General features: G+C 39.9%; 3 protein-coding genes across 4 annotated transcripts; 1 reads left to right on the top strand and 2 right to left on the bottom strand.

The window, feature by feature from the left end:
• Positions 1-319: 319 nt before the first annotated feature.
• LOC124302892 (pupal cuticle protein-like) lies at positions 320-9,080 on the top strand. The gene is made up of 3 exons (XM_046759461.1): positions 320-398; positions 1,003-1,692; positions 8,187-9,080. Exons 1-3 carry the CDS (start codon positions 387-389, stop codon positions 8,841-8,843), a joined length of 1,359 nt encoding a protein of 452 aa, XP_046615417.1. The 5' UTR covers positions 320-386; the 3' UTR covers positions 8,844-9,080.
• LOC124303274 (MYG1 exonuclease) lies at positions 8,934-16,411 on the bottom strand. 2 transcript variants are annotated; one of them, XM_046760308.1, is made up of 7 exons: positions 16,296-16,411; positions 11,694-11,843; positions 11,317-11,412; positions 10,717-10,953; positions 10,435-10,636; positions 10,098-10,270; positions 8,934-9,831 (listed from the first exon to the last, which is right to left on the bottom strand). In XM_046760308.1, the coding sequence occupies exons 2-7, from the start codon at positions 11,807-11,809 to the stop codon at positions 9,630-9,632; spliced, it is 1,026 nt and encodes a 341-aa protein (XP_046616264.1). In that variant the 5' UTR covers positions 11,810-11,843; positions 16,296-16,411; the 3' UTR covers positions 8,934-9,629. The 2 variants fall into 2 exon arrangements, with proteins under 2 accessions (XP_046616264.1, XP_046616263.1); XM_046760307.1 differs by lacking the exon at positions 16,296-16,411 and adding an exon at positions 11,988-12,131.
• On the bottom strand, positions 12,690-19,774 carry LOC124303273 (polyadenylate-binding protein-interacting protein 1). Its single transcript, XM_046760306.1, has 9 exons — positions 18,969-19,774; positions 18,646-18,764; positions 18,000-18,254; positions 17,656-17,865; positions 17,483-17,595; positions 17,169-17,400; positions 16,862-17,101; positions 16,561-16,670; positions 12,690-16,420 (listed from the first exon to the last, which is right to left on the bottom strand). The coding sequence occupies exons 1-9, from the start codon at positions 19,114-19,116 to the stop codon at positions 16,279-16,281; spliced, it is 1,569 nt and encodes a 522-aa protein (XP_046616262.1). The 5' UTR covers positions 19,117-19,774; the 3' UTR covers positions 12,690-16,278.
• Positions 19,775-19,840: the final 66 nt, after the last annotated feature.

The following is a 19,840-nucleotide window of genomic DNA, read 5'->3' as shown; positions in this document are numbered from 1 at the left end:
AGTACGCAGCCGTAAATTAACCGCGTTGATCAAGGATCATGGTTACAAGGAGTGGCGTAAAAGCGTGTAGGGTATTTTGAAACACTCGGTGCACGACAGGTCAGAGACTGGGAGGCCAAAACCTTGCTGTACTTTTTGGGATACATTCCGCAGATATGAACAACGGTATACCTTACAAACGGGCTTTCACGCTGCCCCGTGAAATTCCAATTTAATATCCAGTCACCTGCACGCGCAGCATAGCTCGACGTCACATAGACCACAAACTCGCGCCCAAAGGTGGGAGCAAATATTGAGTAATTAAGGCAACTTCAATCTGTATATAAGACCCGACGCTGTCTCCCTAAATCACACACGTTCCCCAAGTTTCCGAGAAACCAGGAAAGATGAAGTTGCTCGTGAGTGTTTTCATTTATTCCTACTAGATACGGAATTCAGCCGAGGACTGTTTCAATTAGCAAAGCCATTTCGCTGCTGGACCACCGAAATTCGATTAAAATTATAAGAATAACAAAAATCACTTCGTTTTGCAAAATTTGGCGTCGCGTTTCACTAGATTTGTTTCTGGCAGGTACGGCACAGTAACGAACCTTTTCAACGTAATTTACAATACATTGTACGATACAGAATTCAACTCAATGCAGCATTGATTAAATTTCTCAATTAACTGACAGACGAGACTTGTTTCGAACTCATGTAACAGATGGAAACATACAACGCTCTTGTTACTTCAATTTTCGTGCGAACAAAGAAACGTTGATCAACCGCCGTGTCAAACGGCGTCCTTAGGCAATGACACGCAGAAGACAAGACAAGACGACCGCGACGGCACCGTTTATCCGGCATCTAAATTGTTTCCCAACACATGGCCATACGGCGTTCCCCGATTAGCCGGTCAATTATTTTCTTCACGTACCTACGCTGTCCCGCCAGCGAGGCGGAACCAGCCGCGATCACAACGAGCCATAAAACCCCCTTAAAAAAAAGCTTCTCTCCCCGCAGATTGCTCTCGCCGCCGTCGCAGCCGTGGTCGCAGCCAGACCCGGTTACTCGAGCTACGATTCGGCCATCAGCTACGACGGACACGGCGCAGGGTACGCCGGCTATCACGGCCCTGCCGCGCCCCTCGCTCACGACGGACGCGTCGTCGAGACACCCGAGGTCGCTCACGCGAAGGCTGCTCACCTCGCCGCTCACGCCGAAGCCGCCGCCAAGGCGTCCTGGGGCGCGCCGGCCGATGAGGAATACGGCTACGGTCACTCCGGTCACGTGGTCGGCTACGCCGCCCCCGCCGCTTACGGTGAGCACTCGGCTCACGCCGGGCACGGATACCACGGCCCTCCCGCCCCCCTCGACCACAAGGGGCGCGTCATCGACACCCCCGACGTCGCTCACTTGAAGGCCGCTCACCTGGCCGCTCACGCCGAGGCTCTGGCCAACGCTCACCACAGCGGAGGCTACGAGGGCGAAGGCTACTACGGCGGCTCCGCCGAACACGGCTTCGCGCACGGCGCGGGTCACGCGTATCACGGACCTCCCGCCCCCCTCGCTTACGACGGCAGAGTCGTCGACACCCCCGAAGTCGCTCACGCCAAGGCCGCTCACCTCGCCGCTCACGCCGCCGCCAGCGACGCGTACGGACACGGTTACTACCACGGATACGCCCCGGCACCCGCTGCCTACAACAAGTGGTAAAAGCCCCGTCGAGACGAGGGATGATCCCGACTACTGCTAGGCTGGGCGTTTTTCGTTGAGCCTGTCCAATGCTGTGACGTGTTCCTTAGTTTCTAAGCGTGATAATAAACTGTTGTTAACATTTTACATGTACCCTTGATTATGTTTTTTTTGTTTAACTACTGCCTGTCATGGCAGTAAAACCTTATCCCCCGTTGCCAATTCCACGTGTTATTTCAAACTCGAACGGCCGTACTTATTGCTCATGTCTGCGTTGATTCAACCGCGCGCGGTTTTCCGTTGCATGCAATAATTGTGAAAATTGCTACGAATCCTTCATCCTTGTGCCTCCTTGCTCAATTCTGAGAGCTTGTCGAAGAACGAAGGTGAGTCCTTCCCGTAGATTTCTCCGTTCGGTTACTTCATCTTTATCCGCGTAACGCGCAAAGCAACTTTTTATACTTACTCAGTTGGGTAGAACGTGTATTAGGAAAAAATAAAAAGCATAAACAGACAATCGGGTATTACGACACGGGTATAATGTATGTATATAAGTTCTCTATTTTGCAATTGCGAAGGGTGAATGCAACCGTTATTTACAATCAATAAGACCATTCGATTCGCACAATTGAGCTAATTCAGTGCCGGGAAACAAGCAATCAACGCAATGCAAAAGAATATTCGTATAGAGTGTGTCTGTTTCCTCTGGATAAAAAATAGTTATTATTCAGAGATATCTCCTCGGAATAATAAACCCCACCCGAAGGCACAATATCACATTCTGATCGGACAAAATGTAGCGCAATTTCAAACTTATGTACGTGATATCGTGCATACTATTATAATTTATTTATACATACGCACGAGGCGTGCCGCGCACTGTTCACTCAACTCACTATCACGCGCAGGCGGACATGACGCGATCATATTCTCATTGTATTTAAAATAACGACGTAATAAAATAGCCTGAAATACCTCGGTGCAGTTCAAGGCTCGTATCCCACTGTGCATGGACATGTATACACATGGGGCACGTATATTTTACATGATATGCGAACAGCCGCTCACTGCAAGACACAAAGAAAACCATCATCATTTTGTAAAGTCGATTATTAAGCTTTTTCTCTGACGAGATAATAAAATCAATAATGGTCCCGGTTTTCGAACGACTTACGGGGAATGCCTCTGATTGCCCTGATGGAATTAATTACGAGGACATCGTTCTTCCTCTTCCGTGTTGGCTCGTGAAGGACGAAACATCCGTTCCTTACTCCCCTGATGTGCATGTTCACCTGTGATATAATCCCGCCAAATGGTCCGTAACGATTATAGATGATTAGATTCTAAACTGCAAAACCAATTTCTAATTTTGAAAATAGTGCGTATATACGATTTGAATTCACATTATTTCCAGCTGGCACGGGTAAATACTTCAAACTAATTGAAATCAATGTCAACAAGTTATTCACCCGAGTTCCATACTGTGTAAACATTCAAAGTCGCATAAATCATGTAAACTCAAAAACGTGTATGTATAACGACTAATTAAATCGATCAAGATATAAATTTACCAACGAATTAAGCCGATTAGTATTCATAATACGCTATCGTACAGCATAGACGGTAAACGACTGATTATCCAGCTGGATAGATGGCATTTTCTTTTCAGGTCTGTTCGTACGGTACTACACACACACGCACGCACACAAGCGTGGACGGAAGCTTTTAACAAGCATTCGCAGGTTTGATTGGAAAAAAGCGAGACCATTGCGAATGAATTTCGCTACACATTCTCCGCGATAAGCAAAAAAATGCAGCGATCTCGAAGTGAGCTGGGATATTCTTTTGTTCATATTCCACCAAGGCAGCCAAGGACGCGTGTAGAGAGAATACCTGCACAGCATCCCTAAGCAAAACCGAGAGTGTTGGCACAAAATCTTCGATTTCACGGGAGTCGGCATGTGCCGCTTGACCTCGGTCTTGTGGCACCCGGATCCCGGGAACGACACATGCACACATTACCGGGACGCGCTATCGGCAATCAGGAGCAAATTACAGAAGCCGACAAGAGTCGCCCGAGAGGCGGCGTGACAATAATAGTAAATCCCGCACGGAGCCTTTCCCTACAATTACAAAGATACAAAAGTTATTTTCGTGGTACTGTAGGTATGCCGTGTGTATTCAGCACGGTGGCTGCTGCTGCTGTCATGCGGAAACATTCGACGGCCTTGACGGTCAAATGATGTAAAAGTAAACCGTCAATCGGGATATCGGCAAGTGGGGAAGCAGCAAAGCCCAAATGATAAAGAAAAAAAAAAAAAGCAATATAGTCAGAAGTTACGTGTGAAAAATATTTTCGCGAGAACTACGATCCTAATAACAGTTCGATAAGACTAACGAATCGTAACAATGGCCAATGATCGGCGGCTAGTTCCTTGCGCAGAATATAATTCTTCGACTTCCATCGGATTTTTCACCCAAGAGAATACCGTTTTTTTACAATTTTGCCGTAAACTTACTTCAGTTTATTCATCATTAGCGTTTAGCGATAATTGTATAAAAATTATTCACTTTTGGATTCTGAAAAACAAAAATATATCTCTGTATCAGAATGAAAATTTTCAAAATTTTGTCTGCTCGTATAAAACTGAATCTGTGTTATCTTCTTCTTATAAAAATTCACTCTACTACATTTTACGTTGAAAAATTAATTTAACTTATTATTACACCAACAAGGCATTCAATTTCCTAGTATTAAGCATTCCTCTAGAAAACTTGAATTAGATTTAATTAGCACGTGGCGCTTCGATGAACGGCAGCGGTTTCACCGTATAGATCCAATAAAAGGTACGTAACGTCGTAACATGGTAATCGGATTGAACCTCTCGCAACAAATGTACGTGGAGGATTGCGTTGCGTACTTAACGCTTATATGCGGAATGGAGCCGGACTGCACGCACGCACGGGCACAATAACGTTGCGCCAATATCTCTTTTTCCGAAATTGTATTTCGATTACATAAAACGTAGTATAGGCCGCGCGGCGCGAACAACTAGAGATCGAAGAGAGAGAGAGAGAGAGAGAGAGAGAGAGAGAGAGAGAGAGAGAGAGAGAGAGAGGAAAGTGAAATTATTTAGATGGATTTTCTTGGGACTATTGTGTCAGTATATTGCAATACATGCGGGTTCAATCGTACCGAGGAATTCCACATATTTTTTTGCACCCAATTTTAACCATTTTTACACGTAAAATTTTAAACCACGGCACGACATTGCGATGGTGCATGTAATGTATAAGAGCGAAAATGTGTGGTGAAATTGATGGAAACTTGCTACTCTAGTACTTTAATTTTAAGACACTTTCTGAAATTGAACAAAAATTCGCAATATTTGATGATAATTGTACAAACTGAGAATAATTTGAAACCAATTTCAATGAGTTCTGAAAATGGTATTCAATTATTTCAAATATTATACCGAATCCCAAGGTATTACCATTTTCAAATAAGATGCAAATGCGTTTTGAAACGTCATAGAATAATATGCAGGGATCATTAGAATATTGCAATGTAATAGTGCATAATGTTGAACACTGCACCGTGCAGCATGACGTAATAAAAGTAACCGTGTCATCTGTGATATGAGGCAATTGCAGCCGCCCATATCATGAAATTCCTCTTTAACATCATATGGCGAGGGGCGTGCTGATCAATTAGGTAGTTATAATATTGAGACACCTTCTATCGACATTCGCTTCGGTCTATTGTTTCTACTTAAAAAAATTAACGTTGCATGCAAATTCTCGTATGCATACCGTGAGCCTTGACATGTAATTTGATATTTAGGAATTCGTTGATTTTTTTACAAGTGTAAGGAATAAGACCGCAAGAACTGATCGCGATCAAGATAACGTCGTCAGGACGATCTATCTAGGAAAATATATCCAAGGGGAATTTTGTTCAACAATAACTTTGACGGTCCTATGTTTAGTCAGAAGAAAATTTCTTTGCAGTTATAAATTGTCAGAAAAGACTTAAATTTGGCCCTTTCATTCTTGATTCCAGAATTCTACTTTCTCCGAATTTTCTCAAACAACTGTCAGAACTTCCAGTTACTCCTAGTTTTTTTATTGTTCTTCAGAAAATTCTTCAGAGTCAATTGAAAATTTTGAATGAAAAATTATATAGAACATCGTAATGCAGGGATCTCTGATTTCAAAATAAATCAGCATGTTTCAGTTTTTAGGTGGTTCTACTTTTCTTACTAGTTTTGTAAGATTAAACAGCCAAGAAGCAGCTCAGCGGATACTTTTTTTCTCCATTTACCAAAACTGACCAAGATATCGATATTCACTTAATGATCTCAAATTACACTTTCAACCGCACCCCGAGTCGAATACCTTTATTATAGGCATCAGAATCGACGGTTCTGCAGTCATGCGTGTAACATATTTTTCCAAACACGTATGTAAATTTTTATATTAATTCAACATACGCTATTATTGGGCGCTGTAAACAAAGTTGTATAAATTGAAGCCATTTTTGTTATACGCATGTTTCCAACAATAATTTCAAAATATTATTACCGTATAAATGACAAAATTTGGATGATGTTAATTTTGTTATCTGGGCAGATAATCGTCAAGCGAATAGTATAAACAACACAATAGATACAACCAACATATCGTGCCGTACGTAGGTAGTCAAAATATTCATCAAAATCTGTCTTTGAAAAACATTCTACGATAAAAAATGGTACGAATCGAGTTTTGTGAGGTAGAGGCAAAACCCTCGACGCGCAAATTTTGCCAAGGTAATGTTAAAATGCTACCGTCCATCCGAAGAGAACATTCATAAATCGTGGATTTAGTTACATTGTGAAGTATTCCAGAATTACAGCTTCGTCGGTCACCCTGGAAGCCACTGATTCAGCGCATCAACATCAAACCGTTGAACAAGTTTTCGTCTAAATTGGCATAAAATTTGAAACTGACGTCAAAAACATCTATGCGTGTTTCGATAAATTGCAACACTGTCCCTGACAAGTCGACGAACAATTGATAGACATGCCGGACTAGCACCTCGTCATCTGTCTCTCGAATAACACGTATGTACATACCCATGTCGATATGTACGTAAATACCTATAACGCGCTTATAGGCGGAAGCATAATTGTAAAATGAGAATGCAATATTGGAAGGGCTGAGGAGAATGGGGACTTGGCTCCTGTTCGCAGTTCGGCCCCCAACGAGACCTGCTGCCCGCGGCAACGTCTCCGACGTGCCTGACCTCGACACTCGAATCTAGACTGTAGATCGGGCATTCCTAGAGGCTCTCCGAGGCGAGAGCGAGGGGTTCGGGGCCCGAGGACCCTCAATGTAATGTCAATGCCATAATATTATGTGTAACATTGGAACGGGGCGGGGTTCCAGGTGTAGGCCGACAAAACGTTTCGGATTGATATATAAAGGGGCTCGTTACCTCAGAACGGCACAACAGTCCACATCACTAGCGAGTACTGGATAACCAGCAGCGCTTCAACCTAAGAAACATGAAGGTCTTCGTAAGTAGTTTTCAATCTTGCTTCATTCTTTCTTATACAAATCAATTTTCATATTGCACCCATTCGAGCAATCCATGCAACGAAATCGAAAACTAAATTACTTTAAACCGCACCTAAACCGCATCAAAATTTCTCTGGATTTCACGTCTTTCGTTGTTCTTAGTACGAGATTTCAATATACTGAACCGCGACACCAGAGAAAAGTCGTTCTTTTCGAAATCATTCCTAAACGGGCAAAGTTGCACCGTTCATTTTTTCTACAAGCAAAAAGTTTCCAATCCACCGCATTGAAAATTATCTACGATTCGGTAATTAACATTTGTAGTATCGACTATGTGAGAAAATAGATGAATATGAGGTACTCGGAACAGTCTTCACGATCAAAGCCCATTTCTATCGTATTTCTTTCTCTACTGCGAACTCTTGCGGGAGCGTGCAAAAAATAAGATAAAAGAGATCTTTTCGAATCAAGTACGGCTTACTCGAGGTAACGCGTTACTTTGCTGCTAAATGTTACAATATCACCTTAATTGCACAAGCTTCACTGTTAAAAATCTGTATGAAACTTCCTACACTGCATTGGAAGTTTGATTCGGATACGGAACAGCTAATTCACCATACGTTCACTGGTTATTCAATTTACAAACACAATAAATTTACTACACAATTTAGTAAATTCAAATTACTTTCTTGCGCTTTTCTTATAAATTTTAATAAAATCAAAACAATTCTGTAGTAAATTTACCGCAAATACATAGTAACTCACGTCGCTACACTGAATTTGTAAATTTGCAGCCTGGTTTTGCAATTTGACAACTCCTTTGTACAGTAAACGTGTAGTAAATTCACAATCGGTTTTAACAGTATAAAAACTCGACGATTCAAATATAAATTTCACCAATAATCTCCGCAGCTAATATAACCGACTCTCTCCATCCGACATGATTCCAGATCGTCTTGTCCGCCCTCGCCGCCCTGGCCGTCGCCTCCCCATCGGCGATCGTGCCCTACGGCTACCACGCCGGAGCCCCCCTGGGTCACGACGGTCGCGTAGTCGACACCCCTGAGGTGGCTCACGCCAAGGCTGCCCACCTCGCCGCCCACGCCCACGAAGCCGCCAAGACCTCTGGATACGGACACGGAGTCCACGGATGGGCCGCCCCTGTCGCTCACGCCTGGGGTGCCCCGGCCTACGGAAATGCTTACGGATACGCTGCCGCTCCCTTCGCCGGTGCCTGGGCTGCCCCAGCCCACGTCTACGGAGGCCACTACGCCCACGGTGCTCCCCTCGGCCACGACGGACGCGTCGTCGACACCCCTGAGGTAGCTCACGCCAAGGCCGCTCACCTCGCCGCTCACGCTCACGAAGCCGCCAAGACCGCCAGCCACGGATACGGAGTCCACGGGTGGGCCGCCCCTGCTGGTCTCGCCTACGCCGCCCCCGTTGCCTACGGACACGGGTACGGACACGGGTACGGACACGGACACGCCGCCCCCATCGGACATGACGGCCGCGTCGTCGACACCCCCGAGGTCGCCCACGCCAAGGCAGCGCATTTCGCCGCTCACGCCGAGGCCAAAGCCCATTCTCACGCTCATTACTGGTAGATTACAACTGGATGAAGATAAATGATCTTCCACTGCGTACCTCGCCGACCACCGACTTGCCTCTAGGAGACTCCCTTTTTATACGTACGATACTGGAAAACCAATGCGACGCGTGTCGGGCTAGTCCGATGTGCCCGCTGAAATAGACAAAACTTATTTTTTATCAAAAACAAAGAGAAAAAAAAAACGAAAAAATATTCAAAAACAAAACAATACACGCAACGCTTTTGGTATACAGACTGAACATTTTCTTTTTTACAAATACTTTTGGTTGTTTTACCGAATGATGCTGTGCCTTCAGTTTCATACGATATGTGGAATTGATGTAATTCATTTCTATTATTCCTGTTGTTTGTGTATAACGATGTTTTATTGAAAATCATATTATCATTAAAGAGCAATATGTTTTAAAACATGTAATTCATTGTTCACTCCGTTCATTAACCCTGTCCACCGGAATACTTGGACAATCCTACAATAGATGCCTCCTCAATTCTGGATCGTGTAATTTGGGCTAATACCCCTAAATTAATAAAAAAAAACATTCACCAAAGTTTGTAAAAACAAATCATAAAAAATAACGTAGAATCTACACTAACTTTCAGCGAAATTACAGCTTCGCATTAGCAACAAAACACTTTTTAAAATCAGTACCGACATGTTGTAAATCTTTTGTGGTGTACAAAATAGGTTATTTTTGGAATAGCTTCGTGTTCATCTATTTTCTGCTTTCGATTTGCCAGAGTTCGAATTGCATATAAGTGATGAAACGGTATTCAGTTTATGTCATTTCGAATTCGTTTCTGCGTGACCGCTTTCGATCGATTTTCCTATTTCGAGAGCCTTAGCAGCCATTGCTAATGCACCTTCTCTAGTTTTATGGCCACCAATAAATCGAACACTGTGTACAAATATACTGTCAGGAATGCCAGATACAGCAGATAATTCTTCGTCCCTCAAGCCTGCCCATGCCTCTGGTAAGAACATTCTGTAACAACGAGTAACTAAAAGGTAAAAATATTGCGACGTTTCGAAAGTTTGAAGAATAATCATGTTTTTTTCAAACTTTGGTACATTTGAGCTGAATTTTATATTAACAAATATTAAACTTCATTCTAAATCGTTTTAATCGTGAACGTGTCCGATGCAAAATTCATTAGCTTTCAAGTTGAATTTTGCAGCGTAAATAGGATTGAATCGATCTTGTTTATCAAAATCAAAAGCGATAACGATGTAAATTGATATTTTACAAACCTGCAAATGAAGCTTGCAGCTTTTACAGGTACACCTTGTACTCTATAATTGTTGTCATGGAAAATAGCGTATTTTATTGGCTCTTTTACACCTAGTTCCTCTTCCAATTCGTATAAATGTTCCTTCCAAGGCAGAGAAGTAGACAATTCAATAATTTCTCCACTTGGATGGACCTGTTAATTGTTAAGCAGATGCATCATAATTTTTCAGTTGAGTGAGTAGACAAGAAAAAGAAGAGCATACTACATCAGAAGCAACGAAAAATGATAGTTGACTATCAAAGGTTAACCATGACCTTTTTGAGATTAAATATCCGAATTTGAAAATTCTTTCTCACCTCAAATCTCCCGAGAACGGCATCTCCCACAATTGATCTAGCAGGCCACCAAACTCTAGCTGCATGTTGAATAAAATAGGTGAATTCTTCGCCCGTAAGCGCGACAGCTTTCTCAAACTGTTCATCAGGATCCAGCTTAGGACCATTCCAAGTTGGATTCAACCGTGCCACTCGCTTACTCAAATTTGTACTGATATAGTACCTATCATATAAAATAATAAGAAAGTATTATAAATTCTCTGTATTAACATTATAGCTACATAGAAAATAATGTCCACTTACGAAGGTTCCCCATCAAACATTGGCACTCCATTATCGATGGCATCTATTTCTTGGATGAATGTTTCATACACTTTTTTAAAAATACTAGCCCGGTCATATTCATCTGTTACTTCAGGTACTAGTATCTTAATAATTTCATCACCAAAGTGACAATAGATTAAGCCGGCACTACTCAGTTTAATATTACTCTTGTATCCAGATTTTTTTATAACTGTACTGAGAGTTTCTTTGAATTCCCTAAAAAAAATATATATGAAATGAAATCCATCCAATTGTTGTATAATCAATCATCATGTAGCTTATAAAAGGTATTTTTACAATCGAAAAAGTAATATATTCATTCAAAATTGCATAATAAAATAAATAATTTTTCATATACATGTACAAAGTTTTGATCAATCAGGTTCGATCGTGAACTTAAGTTATCCCAGATATTGAAGTCGAGTACTAGATGTTTAAGAAGTAAATTTACTAAAGCTTGGGGGTCAGCTACTCATAATCCACTTGAGGTTCAAAATTTGCAAGACTATTTAGGACAATATCAATTTCCAATAAAACCTGATGAATTAAAACTTCCATTATACAACTTTTTCATCATACTTCATATGATGATCATAGCGATGCGTAGATGGATCATAAACCCCTCCTACGTCAACCACAATATCACAACTGTCCAGAACTTTCTGATCACGGGTCCTAAAATATTGAAAGAACATCATCAGGCGTGATATGATTTTGCTGACTTGACATTGTAAAAAATTCAGCAAATTGTATATAAATCTATTTTTTCAGAGTACAACAGTGGAATGTGAAAGTGAATTTACAGAAGAATTCATATGTTTGATCGGAATGTTCACTAATTTATGATTCTCAATCAACGTAAGGTACCAATATTGTAGTCATGATAAATTTGATTAGCATGAATATGATTGTAGCGTGCCTGAAACTAACACATATACAGGATTATGTTACGTTACCTAATAACAGACGCATCTTTGTATCGGGGTAGCAACTTGAGCATGTAACATGCAAGCGCTTCGTCACAGTGGAAGCACCCATCGTGTGTTCCAATAGTCACTTCAGACCCTGGCATAGTAGAGAATGGCGCTATGGAACGTTGGTATAACCTAAAAAACAATTTATTCAGATATAAGACAACAAATCACAAACAAATCTAGACAACTTATTCGCTCTTGGTTTAGAGAGAACATATTTTCATTAGCATTTTTTGGTGAGAAAGCAGCGATCAGCTCGATCTCACCTGTACTTACCAAACTTTACTTGTGATTTTTGAGAAAGAATATCGGCGCGAGAGCGAATGGACGACGCGTGACAGCATTGCAAAAAACCACAGAACTCGATGATGCCGACCGACGGTAATCAAAGCCAATCACCAATAATAGCTGCTGTCATTAATACAATCTTAAATGTTATGGTTGTTGACAGAATATTGTTAATGATCTTTAATGATGGTCACCGTATGGTGTTTAGGTCTTATGGGATTATGTGTTAAACGACTGCCGCCGATAAAGAAGCTACCAGATCGCTAACACGGCTTCTTACGGCCCCAGGCCCATTTATCCGCCGAGTAGTGGTCACGATACTAATCCAGGGGCGTTGACTCTTCTTTAACGCATAGATCGCATTCAAGATCATTACAATCAATAAACAAATTAAATTTACCAGACTGATGAGTCAAGGAAACTCATAGTCAGCTGCATACACAAGCCACACGATTACAATTCGTGCGAAATTATTTTAAATAACAATTACAGAACACGTAAAAAAAAAAAAATAGATTGGTAGCTGCGCAAAAAAAAAAAACATAATTTTTGCACCCTCAAATTAATATCTATCATAGTTAGGTATGATTATGGTTTTGGAATATTTGAATTACGTAGAATAAATCCATTTACGGTCTCATAACAGACACTTTTTTTCTGTTGAAGTATGAAAATTAAAATGTTCATTGCTTCAAAATGTATTTCATTTATTGTTACATGATAGTATTAGACATTATAAAATGTCCGGTACCACTAAACTTGGTTGATCTACTAATTTTGTATCATTTTTAAGTTAAAGAAAATTTTTCTTTATTTACTCTGACATTTTCGAAATTATTTACGTGGAGAAATTTAGCAAGATATAAAATGCAATTGGAACACCGATAACATTATCCAAATAAATAAAACTCTTGTCGCGTACCGTGAGCCCATTATTTCCAATTAGTAATTACATTATAATTTATTTAATCATTCAATCAAATGCAGCGAGACAAAAATAAAAAGACACTAGTTACAATAATATATAATATCTATAAGTATATACTATATATTATATATAATCGATGCCGAAGATGCCGAAGAATCGGTTGTGACTTCCGTAAATTTAAAAACTATGCGGTTATCTTTATATACGCCACCCACTGATTACTTGGTAAATCATTGTGACATTCTGTTCTATTTTTAAATATTAAGCCTCTTCTTTTTCTATATGCAAATCTTAGCATTATGTAAACGACAGAAAATAAAAAATATCACTGTATATTTTTACATGTATACTAGTGTGTTTCAGAAAAAAAGAATTTATGATTTTCCACCATGGCACCCCGTAACAAATTTTTTTCTTTAGATTGAAAAAAAGGTCCTGTTTAAAGATGAGCGATCTAAGTTATGTGGAAGACCGCGCTCAGTTGATTTTTCATTTCTATACATTTATTACAATTTACGAAATATCGTTAATAAAATATTCTTCTTGCTGCTTACATCAATCATAATATCAATTCACGTCATAAAGAAGACTCGCACTTATAAATATCAAGTCGCCAGTTGATGTTTGAAGAGTGTATCTGACACCTTTTTCATTATTACTTCAATCTCATATAATAGTTATAATTTAGTACGAACTTTTAATTAAGGAGAATAAGATTCCGGGTGATACATGATCATGATCTTTGGGTTGAATATAAATTTCAGGGAAGAAATAGTAAATTGAAATGCTACAACGTGTTTCTTCACAAGTTCAAAAAAAACGGGGAAAAAAGTGAAAAGTCAAATAAGTGCGATCTTCCGCATAACGTAGAACGCTTATATTTTGACACAATCTCTCTTTTAACCCAAACAAACATTTTAGGGGGTGCCATGGTGAAAAATCGTAAATTATTTTTTCTCAAACACCCTAATGTATACGCGGTATGTCACATCCTCGTCCCGTCAACCTTGCATTTAATTCGAATAAATTAGTAAAACAAAATATACTTTGAATAAATAAATTATATGAAGCGCTGCTTTGTTCGAACCACACTGTGTTAAATCTAATAGGCTAGAGTTATATTTTTAGTTATTTCAAAATATTGTATTGATTTCGTCGTAATGTGCTCTCGCGTTTGGAAAGTCTAAAAAATTGGCGCTATTACCTACGCTTTTTTTTTAATTTACATGCAACATATTTTCTGGGAATTTCGTAGGACAGAAGAGTGATTTTTGTAAAATAATTTCTTATTGAAACAGATGTATTAAAAAACACTCATTGTATCTAAACGTGATAGGCTTTGCTACCAATTTTTTTCAAACTGACATGAAGGATAGTATCAGAGCTTCGGATCACGGGTCTTGCTGAATCTTTTGGATGTCTCTTTGGTCCAAGAAGTGTCATTTCTGATGTTTATTTCCATCCATTGGGCCTTTCTTCGCTCAATTTACTATAAATCGGGTTGTTGGAAATTCGCAATTTAAACTTCACTAAAGCTGTGAAATAATAATTTTTCCGTTTACACTAGAATCTGTATGAGACTGTCATCGAAACTGAAATAGAGCACAATAAAAATTAATATTTAAGGCAAAAATACACAATAGGTTTAGTTTATTACGGCATTTCGCTCATCACACTGCTAATTTAATCAGTTAGAGGCGAGAAGAGAGGCCTAATGGATGAAACTACACATCAAAGTATTATATTTTAGACCAAACACCTCTAAAAATTTTAACATGATCCGTGATCCGGAGGTCTGACAGTATCCTTGTAAGACTCGACAGTGCGTTTCACTGTTTGCATTGATACATGAATGCAAGATCGACCTACGACAATACGATTGACCTTCTTCCACACTAACGAGCAAGAAATATTTAGAGCATGAGTGGAATTATAGACAGTTGGCATATCATGAAGTGTCATGGGTTTTGGAATAGTTTTAGGACCTATGGATTTTTTCGGGATTGCTATACACGGATGATCACTTGAACACCGAACCTAAATTTCAATGGTTTTTTTTCCACTACTAAATGAGCAGAAGAACTATATAACATAAGGACACGTATTTACCTATAGATTCAAAATATAAAGTAATGTGAATTTTTTTTTTTCCCTCCAATTACCAAAAAGGAATTTTTGCAATATTCACTGCAAAATAGAATGAAATCGGTATCTGTAATTTGTATTTTGCGATTTTTCAATTGCATACTATTAGTAAAAATTTTACAAAACAAGTAAACGTGACAAGATAAACATTAAAAAATTTGAGAATCTAGGATTATCAAAAGAAAATTAACTAACGTGTAATTTCAAGCAAGTGCAAGCACAGTAGAAAAACACTGGACCAGTACTTAGAATACAAAACACAACCATTTGATAGTAAATTACTTCATTTGGAACTAGAAAAAAATATGCATATGAGCACACATCGTCACCTGGCAAAGGCACAAAATGTAAGAAAATCCCTTCCGATTCCGTACCTAATATTATAGCCAATAAATAACAAATATAGTACGAAAAAATATGCTATAATCATACTATTCCTTACCATACTTATATAAATTACCATTTCGAAGTTCCCAATTTGTTGAATATCGGGATAAGACGGTCAATCTCGACTGATGTGAGTAGCAATGAGTCTAAGAACGCCTCATATGTATTTTTCTTCGATCATGTATCCTTAGAGGATCTGACCGTTAAGAGTTAAAACGTGCTATCAATATTACACTAAATACAATTACAGTCACAACTAACTTAAATTAATGGAGTCCATCTCAAGCGATGTATCGATTCGATTCAAGCAAAGCCGAACTGGTATTCAAATTCAAAAATTGATTTATATCTGGCAATTGAAAACTGCTTCCCGCTTCGCTTACCTCGAGACAATATATTCGCGATACAGTAAATGAAATATCGCACATTATGTATCAGACATGATATATTGGACAACGTAAGACGGTTCTTTTCACTCATGATGCGTGAGACTCGACTTTCCAAAAGTCTTTCTATTGATGTGTTACCTGCACAGCTGCTATGAACACACGGTTGTATCCATGCATTATACAATGCTATACGTATGTATGTATGTATGTACGTATGTATTCATATTGTGGTGAGAAAACTGTACTATTAAATAGATAACGAGTACGATTCGGAGAAGATCAGAAGCTGCGTAATGTTGACTGATATTGACAATGATAAATGTACAGAATTTTCACTTATTAATGTTGATAATAAATGGGTATTTGAAGACGATACGTGTATTGTGTGGCTCAATGTACCAGTGGTCACGATTTGAAAATTGTAAAATGCTTATCGTTGTGCCCTACCATTGCTTTTATTTGGAGCAAGCTTTAAAAACTGTTCATAGGCTGCTGCAATGTCATCGTCCATCCCACCATCGTCTCCTTCTTCATTCCAAATACCATCAATGTCGCCATCATCCTCTCCCTCGCTAGAAACAGAAAAGGTGTAAGCATTTGATAAGCGCCCACTCTAAAATAGAAGCCAATTTTTTCCGCTTGCATTCAACACAGATAAAAACGTAAAGAATACGGGAAACAGAACACGGAACAATACCACGAAAAAACTTACCCGAATTCCTCGACGTCAGGCGTGTCCCCGGTTAGATCTTGCAAGAATCTGCTCTCCTCTGGAGATAAAACGTTGCCATCAGGACCGTAAAACACGGGCTCATTTGTTAACTGTTGCAAAGGAAAAAAAAAAAATTGATCAAGTATTTATTGTGATGTATGATGCTACACTGGGCATGAAATGAATTGATCATTAAATAAATGTGATGGGGTAAACAAATCTGGGAAGTTGAAAGATAATAGTAATAGCAATACTAATAACAACAACAGCAACCGCACAACGACATATAAGTGTTACTAACTGGCTGTTGCGATACATCTGCAGGTGTTTGAGGACTATCATTGACGGTAGAATTGTAAGGTCCGTGCGTTGAAACAAGACGTCCCCAGTTTCCCCGACGGAGTTCGTCTACGCTATTAACCATTCGACCGACGTGAACATCGACCTGACCATCGTTCACAAGCCCAGTGAGCCTACGCATTACATTTTCCATCTCAGCCCCTCCACCGCAACTGTCTCTTTCTAGAGTTTGACCTGCCAACTGCCGACAATAAGTATGAATATTATTGCTGCTGTAGTTATTTCTTGTACTGCCGTTAAACGCATACCTTAAGTGCCTGGCAGATGTGTTTAGCAGAGTTCGGAGCAGGGCGCTGTAGAACAGCAGACATTAATTCAATTAACAATTTTCCCAACACAGATGCTGGTTCTGACTCCATTTGAGTGACTAGTTCAGCCAAAAACAGTATTAACCCATGGCAAAGTTTTTCCTTTACTTCATCTTCTGGTAAACTCCTCTGCATCCAAAACTCAATTGACTTTTCTGTCTCCTCGCGGCATCTGACATAAACCATGTAAAAAAAAAGTGTTTGTAATTTGAAATAACCAAACCTAACGATAGAAAATCCGAAACAATTGTTACCTAGCAACGAGAGTGTCTCTGAAAATGGATGGAGCACGTTCGCTTAAAGCTGCATTATCCAAAAATGTGCAAAGACGTGCACCGCTGTACCGGAAATTTCCTTCGTTTATGGACTAGAAGAATTTGAAGCTTTTAATTGAAATGTGGAGTTCTTATAACTAGAAAAAACCCACCTGTCCAAGTATGGCTCCAATTATAGCTTGCGTCTGCACTGTATTAGTAAGACATGGAGTAATGGCATCAACGAGAGATGCAACCAAAGAGTCAAACCGCCCAGGACTGAGAGTGAGTGTCCGCATCGCCACTTCTAGCTGTCCCATCATTCCCCTCATTCCGCTCCAATCTTCACCATCACCTTCCACATCTAACTCGTTTTGTTCGGCCTAAGAAACAGGTAGAAAAATATTGAATTTGAGACGAAAGAAGAAAGAAAAAAAAAAGATTTCTTTCAACCTAACGAATGATAATTCGATTTGAAGGTCAGTCAAGATTACTATGTAGAGCAATCAATATCAACCTGATGTCTGCTGTGATCCCCTGATCCTCTGTCGTAATACCCGTAATCTTGAGTATTTGAGTACTGATTATAATGCTGGTGCTGTGGCGGACCCATGTAGACCTGTTGCTCCCGATGTGGAATGTAGCGATTTTGCTGAGGTACGTACTGTTGATGTAAGCCGTGTTGATGCCCACCATGATGGCCCTGTCTTGCATTATTCAGCCGATTCTGAACCGAGTGTCTAGGCATCGCTGATCCAGATTGTTGCTGGTTCTAAGAGCGACAGTTGATCTGGATGAGTCTCATACAAGACATTTACTTGATAAATTTCTATGAATTAATGATTGTTGGACATAAAACTGTGTTATTTTTCAAACACAAAATAGACCATAAAACACAATTTTATTGCCCATGCTATATCACGGTGACAACAAAGAATAAATTTCACATTTCTCCAACATTTGCATGATAAAACATCAAGCGGTTTGCTATTTTACTTGGAAGAAGATTACTTAAATATTGAAGCAAGTCAAGAGTTGAAGTTTAGTCGTATTCATTTTGTCGAGGCAATCCTGACAGTTCTAAAATTCTGAACTTCCAACTACGACAAATTCCCTGTATCTGCGATTAGCACGATATCAATAAGCATTCAACATCCTCTTACCGGTAGCGCTGGACTGAAGCTTTTGGGTACGAATTCAGCGGCATCAACGGAAAGTGTTGAGTTTTTGACGATGTCACCTTTGGCTCCATCTGTCTTTGTTCCAGTGTTCTCCATGGAACCTGAATAGTGCAAGAAGAGAAGCGGATACGTTAACTTAGGGTTCGCTTTTAAAAGATTATTTTACGCTCTAGAAAATCAAATTTTCAAGACATGCAGATACTAGTCTCTATCTTGATCTATCCGAAGAATCGATCGATCGACTATAGAGTTAAACATTAAAGAAGCATTTCTGTGACTCGTTACTCAGTCGCATGATCAGCCACCTGTGTTTACGCTGGCAGCAGAAGTGTGATGTGGTCGCCTGAGTCCCCGTGTCTCCTGGGATGGTGTCGGTGCCCAAGATCCACGGCCTCGACCACGAGTGGATCGAGATTGTTGTATCACTCGTTGATCCCCACCAAGAGGATCCATTTTATCGTTATAATTTACTTCGAATTGAGTATCAGTGTTGAAACGGAGCTTGTATTTAGCAGTTTCCGATATTCAACGGGGCTGTTAATCGGGTGTATACGTCAGTCGACAATGTACGGCTATTTATCCTCATTAACACGTCGCACGTGGTTATAAATATGGATGCGTTGAACTCGCGAGGACGGGCAGCCGGAGCCGAGTTGTGATGTTAGATTCAAGACGAGTAATCGCGGGACCGACACATGCCTATAACAGCGGTCAGAGCTTACCTGTCGATTTAGCGTATGAGAATATGGCAAATTTATAACGCGTCGAACAGAGGTACCGGAAATTTTAATACTAGATCGCCATAACGGTTTCGTGTATAATTACGACAGACGCAGCCTTCATTTGTTATTAAAAAATAGAGCGATATTCGTCGCCATGTTGCTTTACAACCTTGGGGCTACGTATGAACGCGTGATGTGGTTATTTGTATGGTAGTAGTTTCCGACTGAAATTACTTTTTATTTAACGTATATCGTTTTATACGCCGGTTATTCACTGCCGACGTAATACGCGTTGTAATAAATTAATTCACACAGTTTTCAACTCGCCCATACAAATGTCAGGTTCTTTGTATTTTCATTATTTTTTACTCGATATCAGCGAGAGACACAAATTCCATCGCTGCTTGCAGCCCACTACTCGCGGCAAGGATGCCATGAACCACGAATCGTATCGC

This window comes from Neodiprion virginianus, chromosome 4 (genome assembly GCF_021901495.1).
Source record: "Neodiprion virginianus isolate iyNeoVirg1 chromosome 4, iyNeoVirg1.1, whole genome shotgun sequence".
Taxonomy (NCBI): domain Eukaryota; kingdom Metazoa; phylum Arthropoda; class Insecta; order Hymenoptera; family Diprionidae; genus Neodiprion; species Neodiprion virginianus.
The sequence above is the reverse complement of the archived record's forward strand: the minus strand, read 5'-3'. Positions and strand labels throughout refer to the sequence as shown.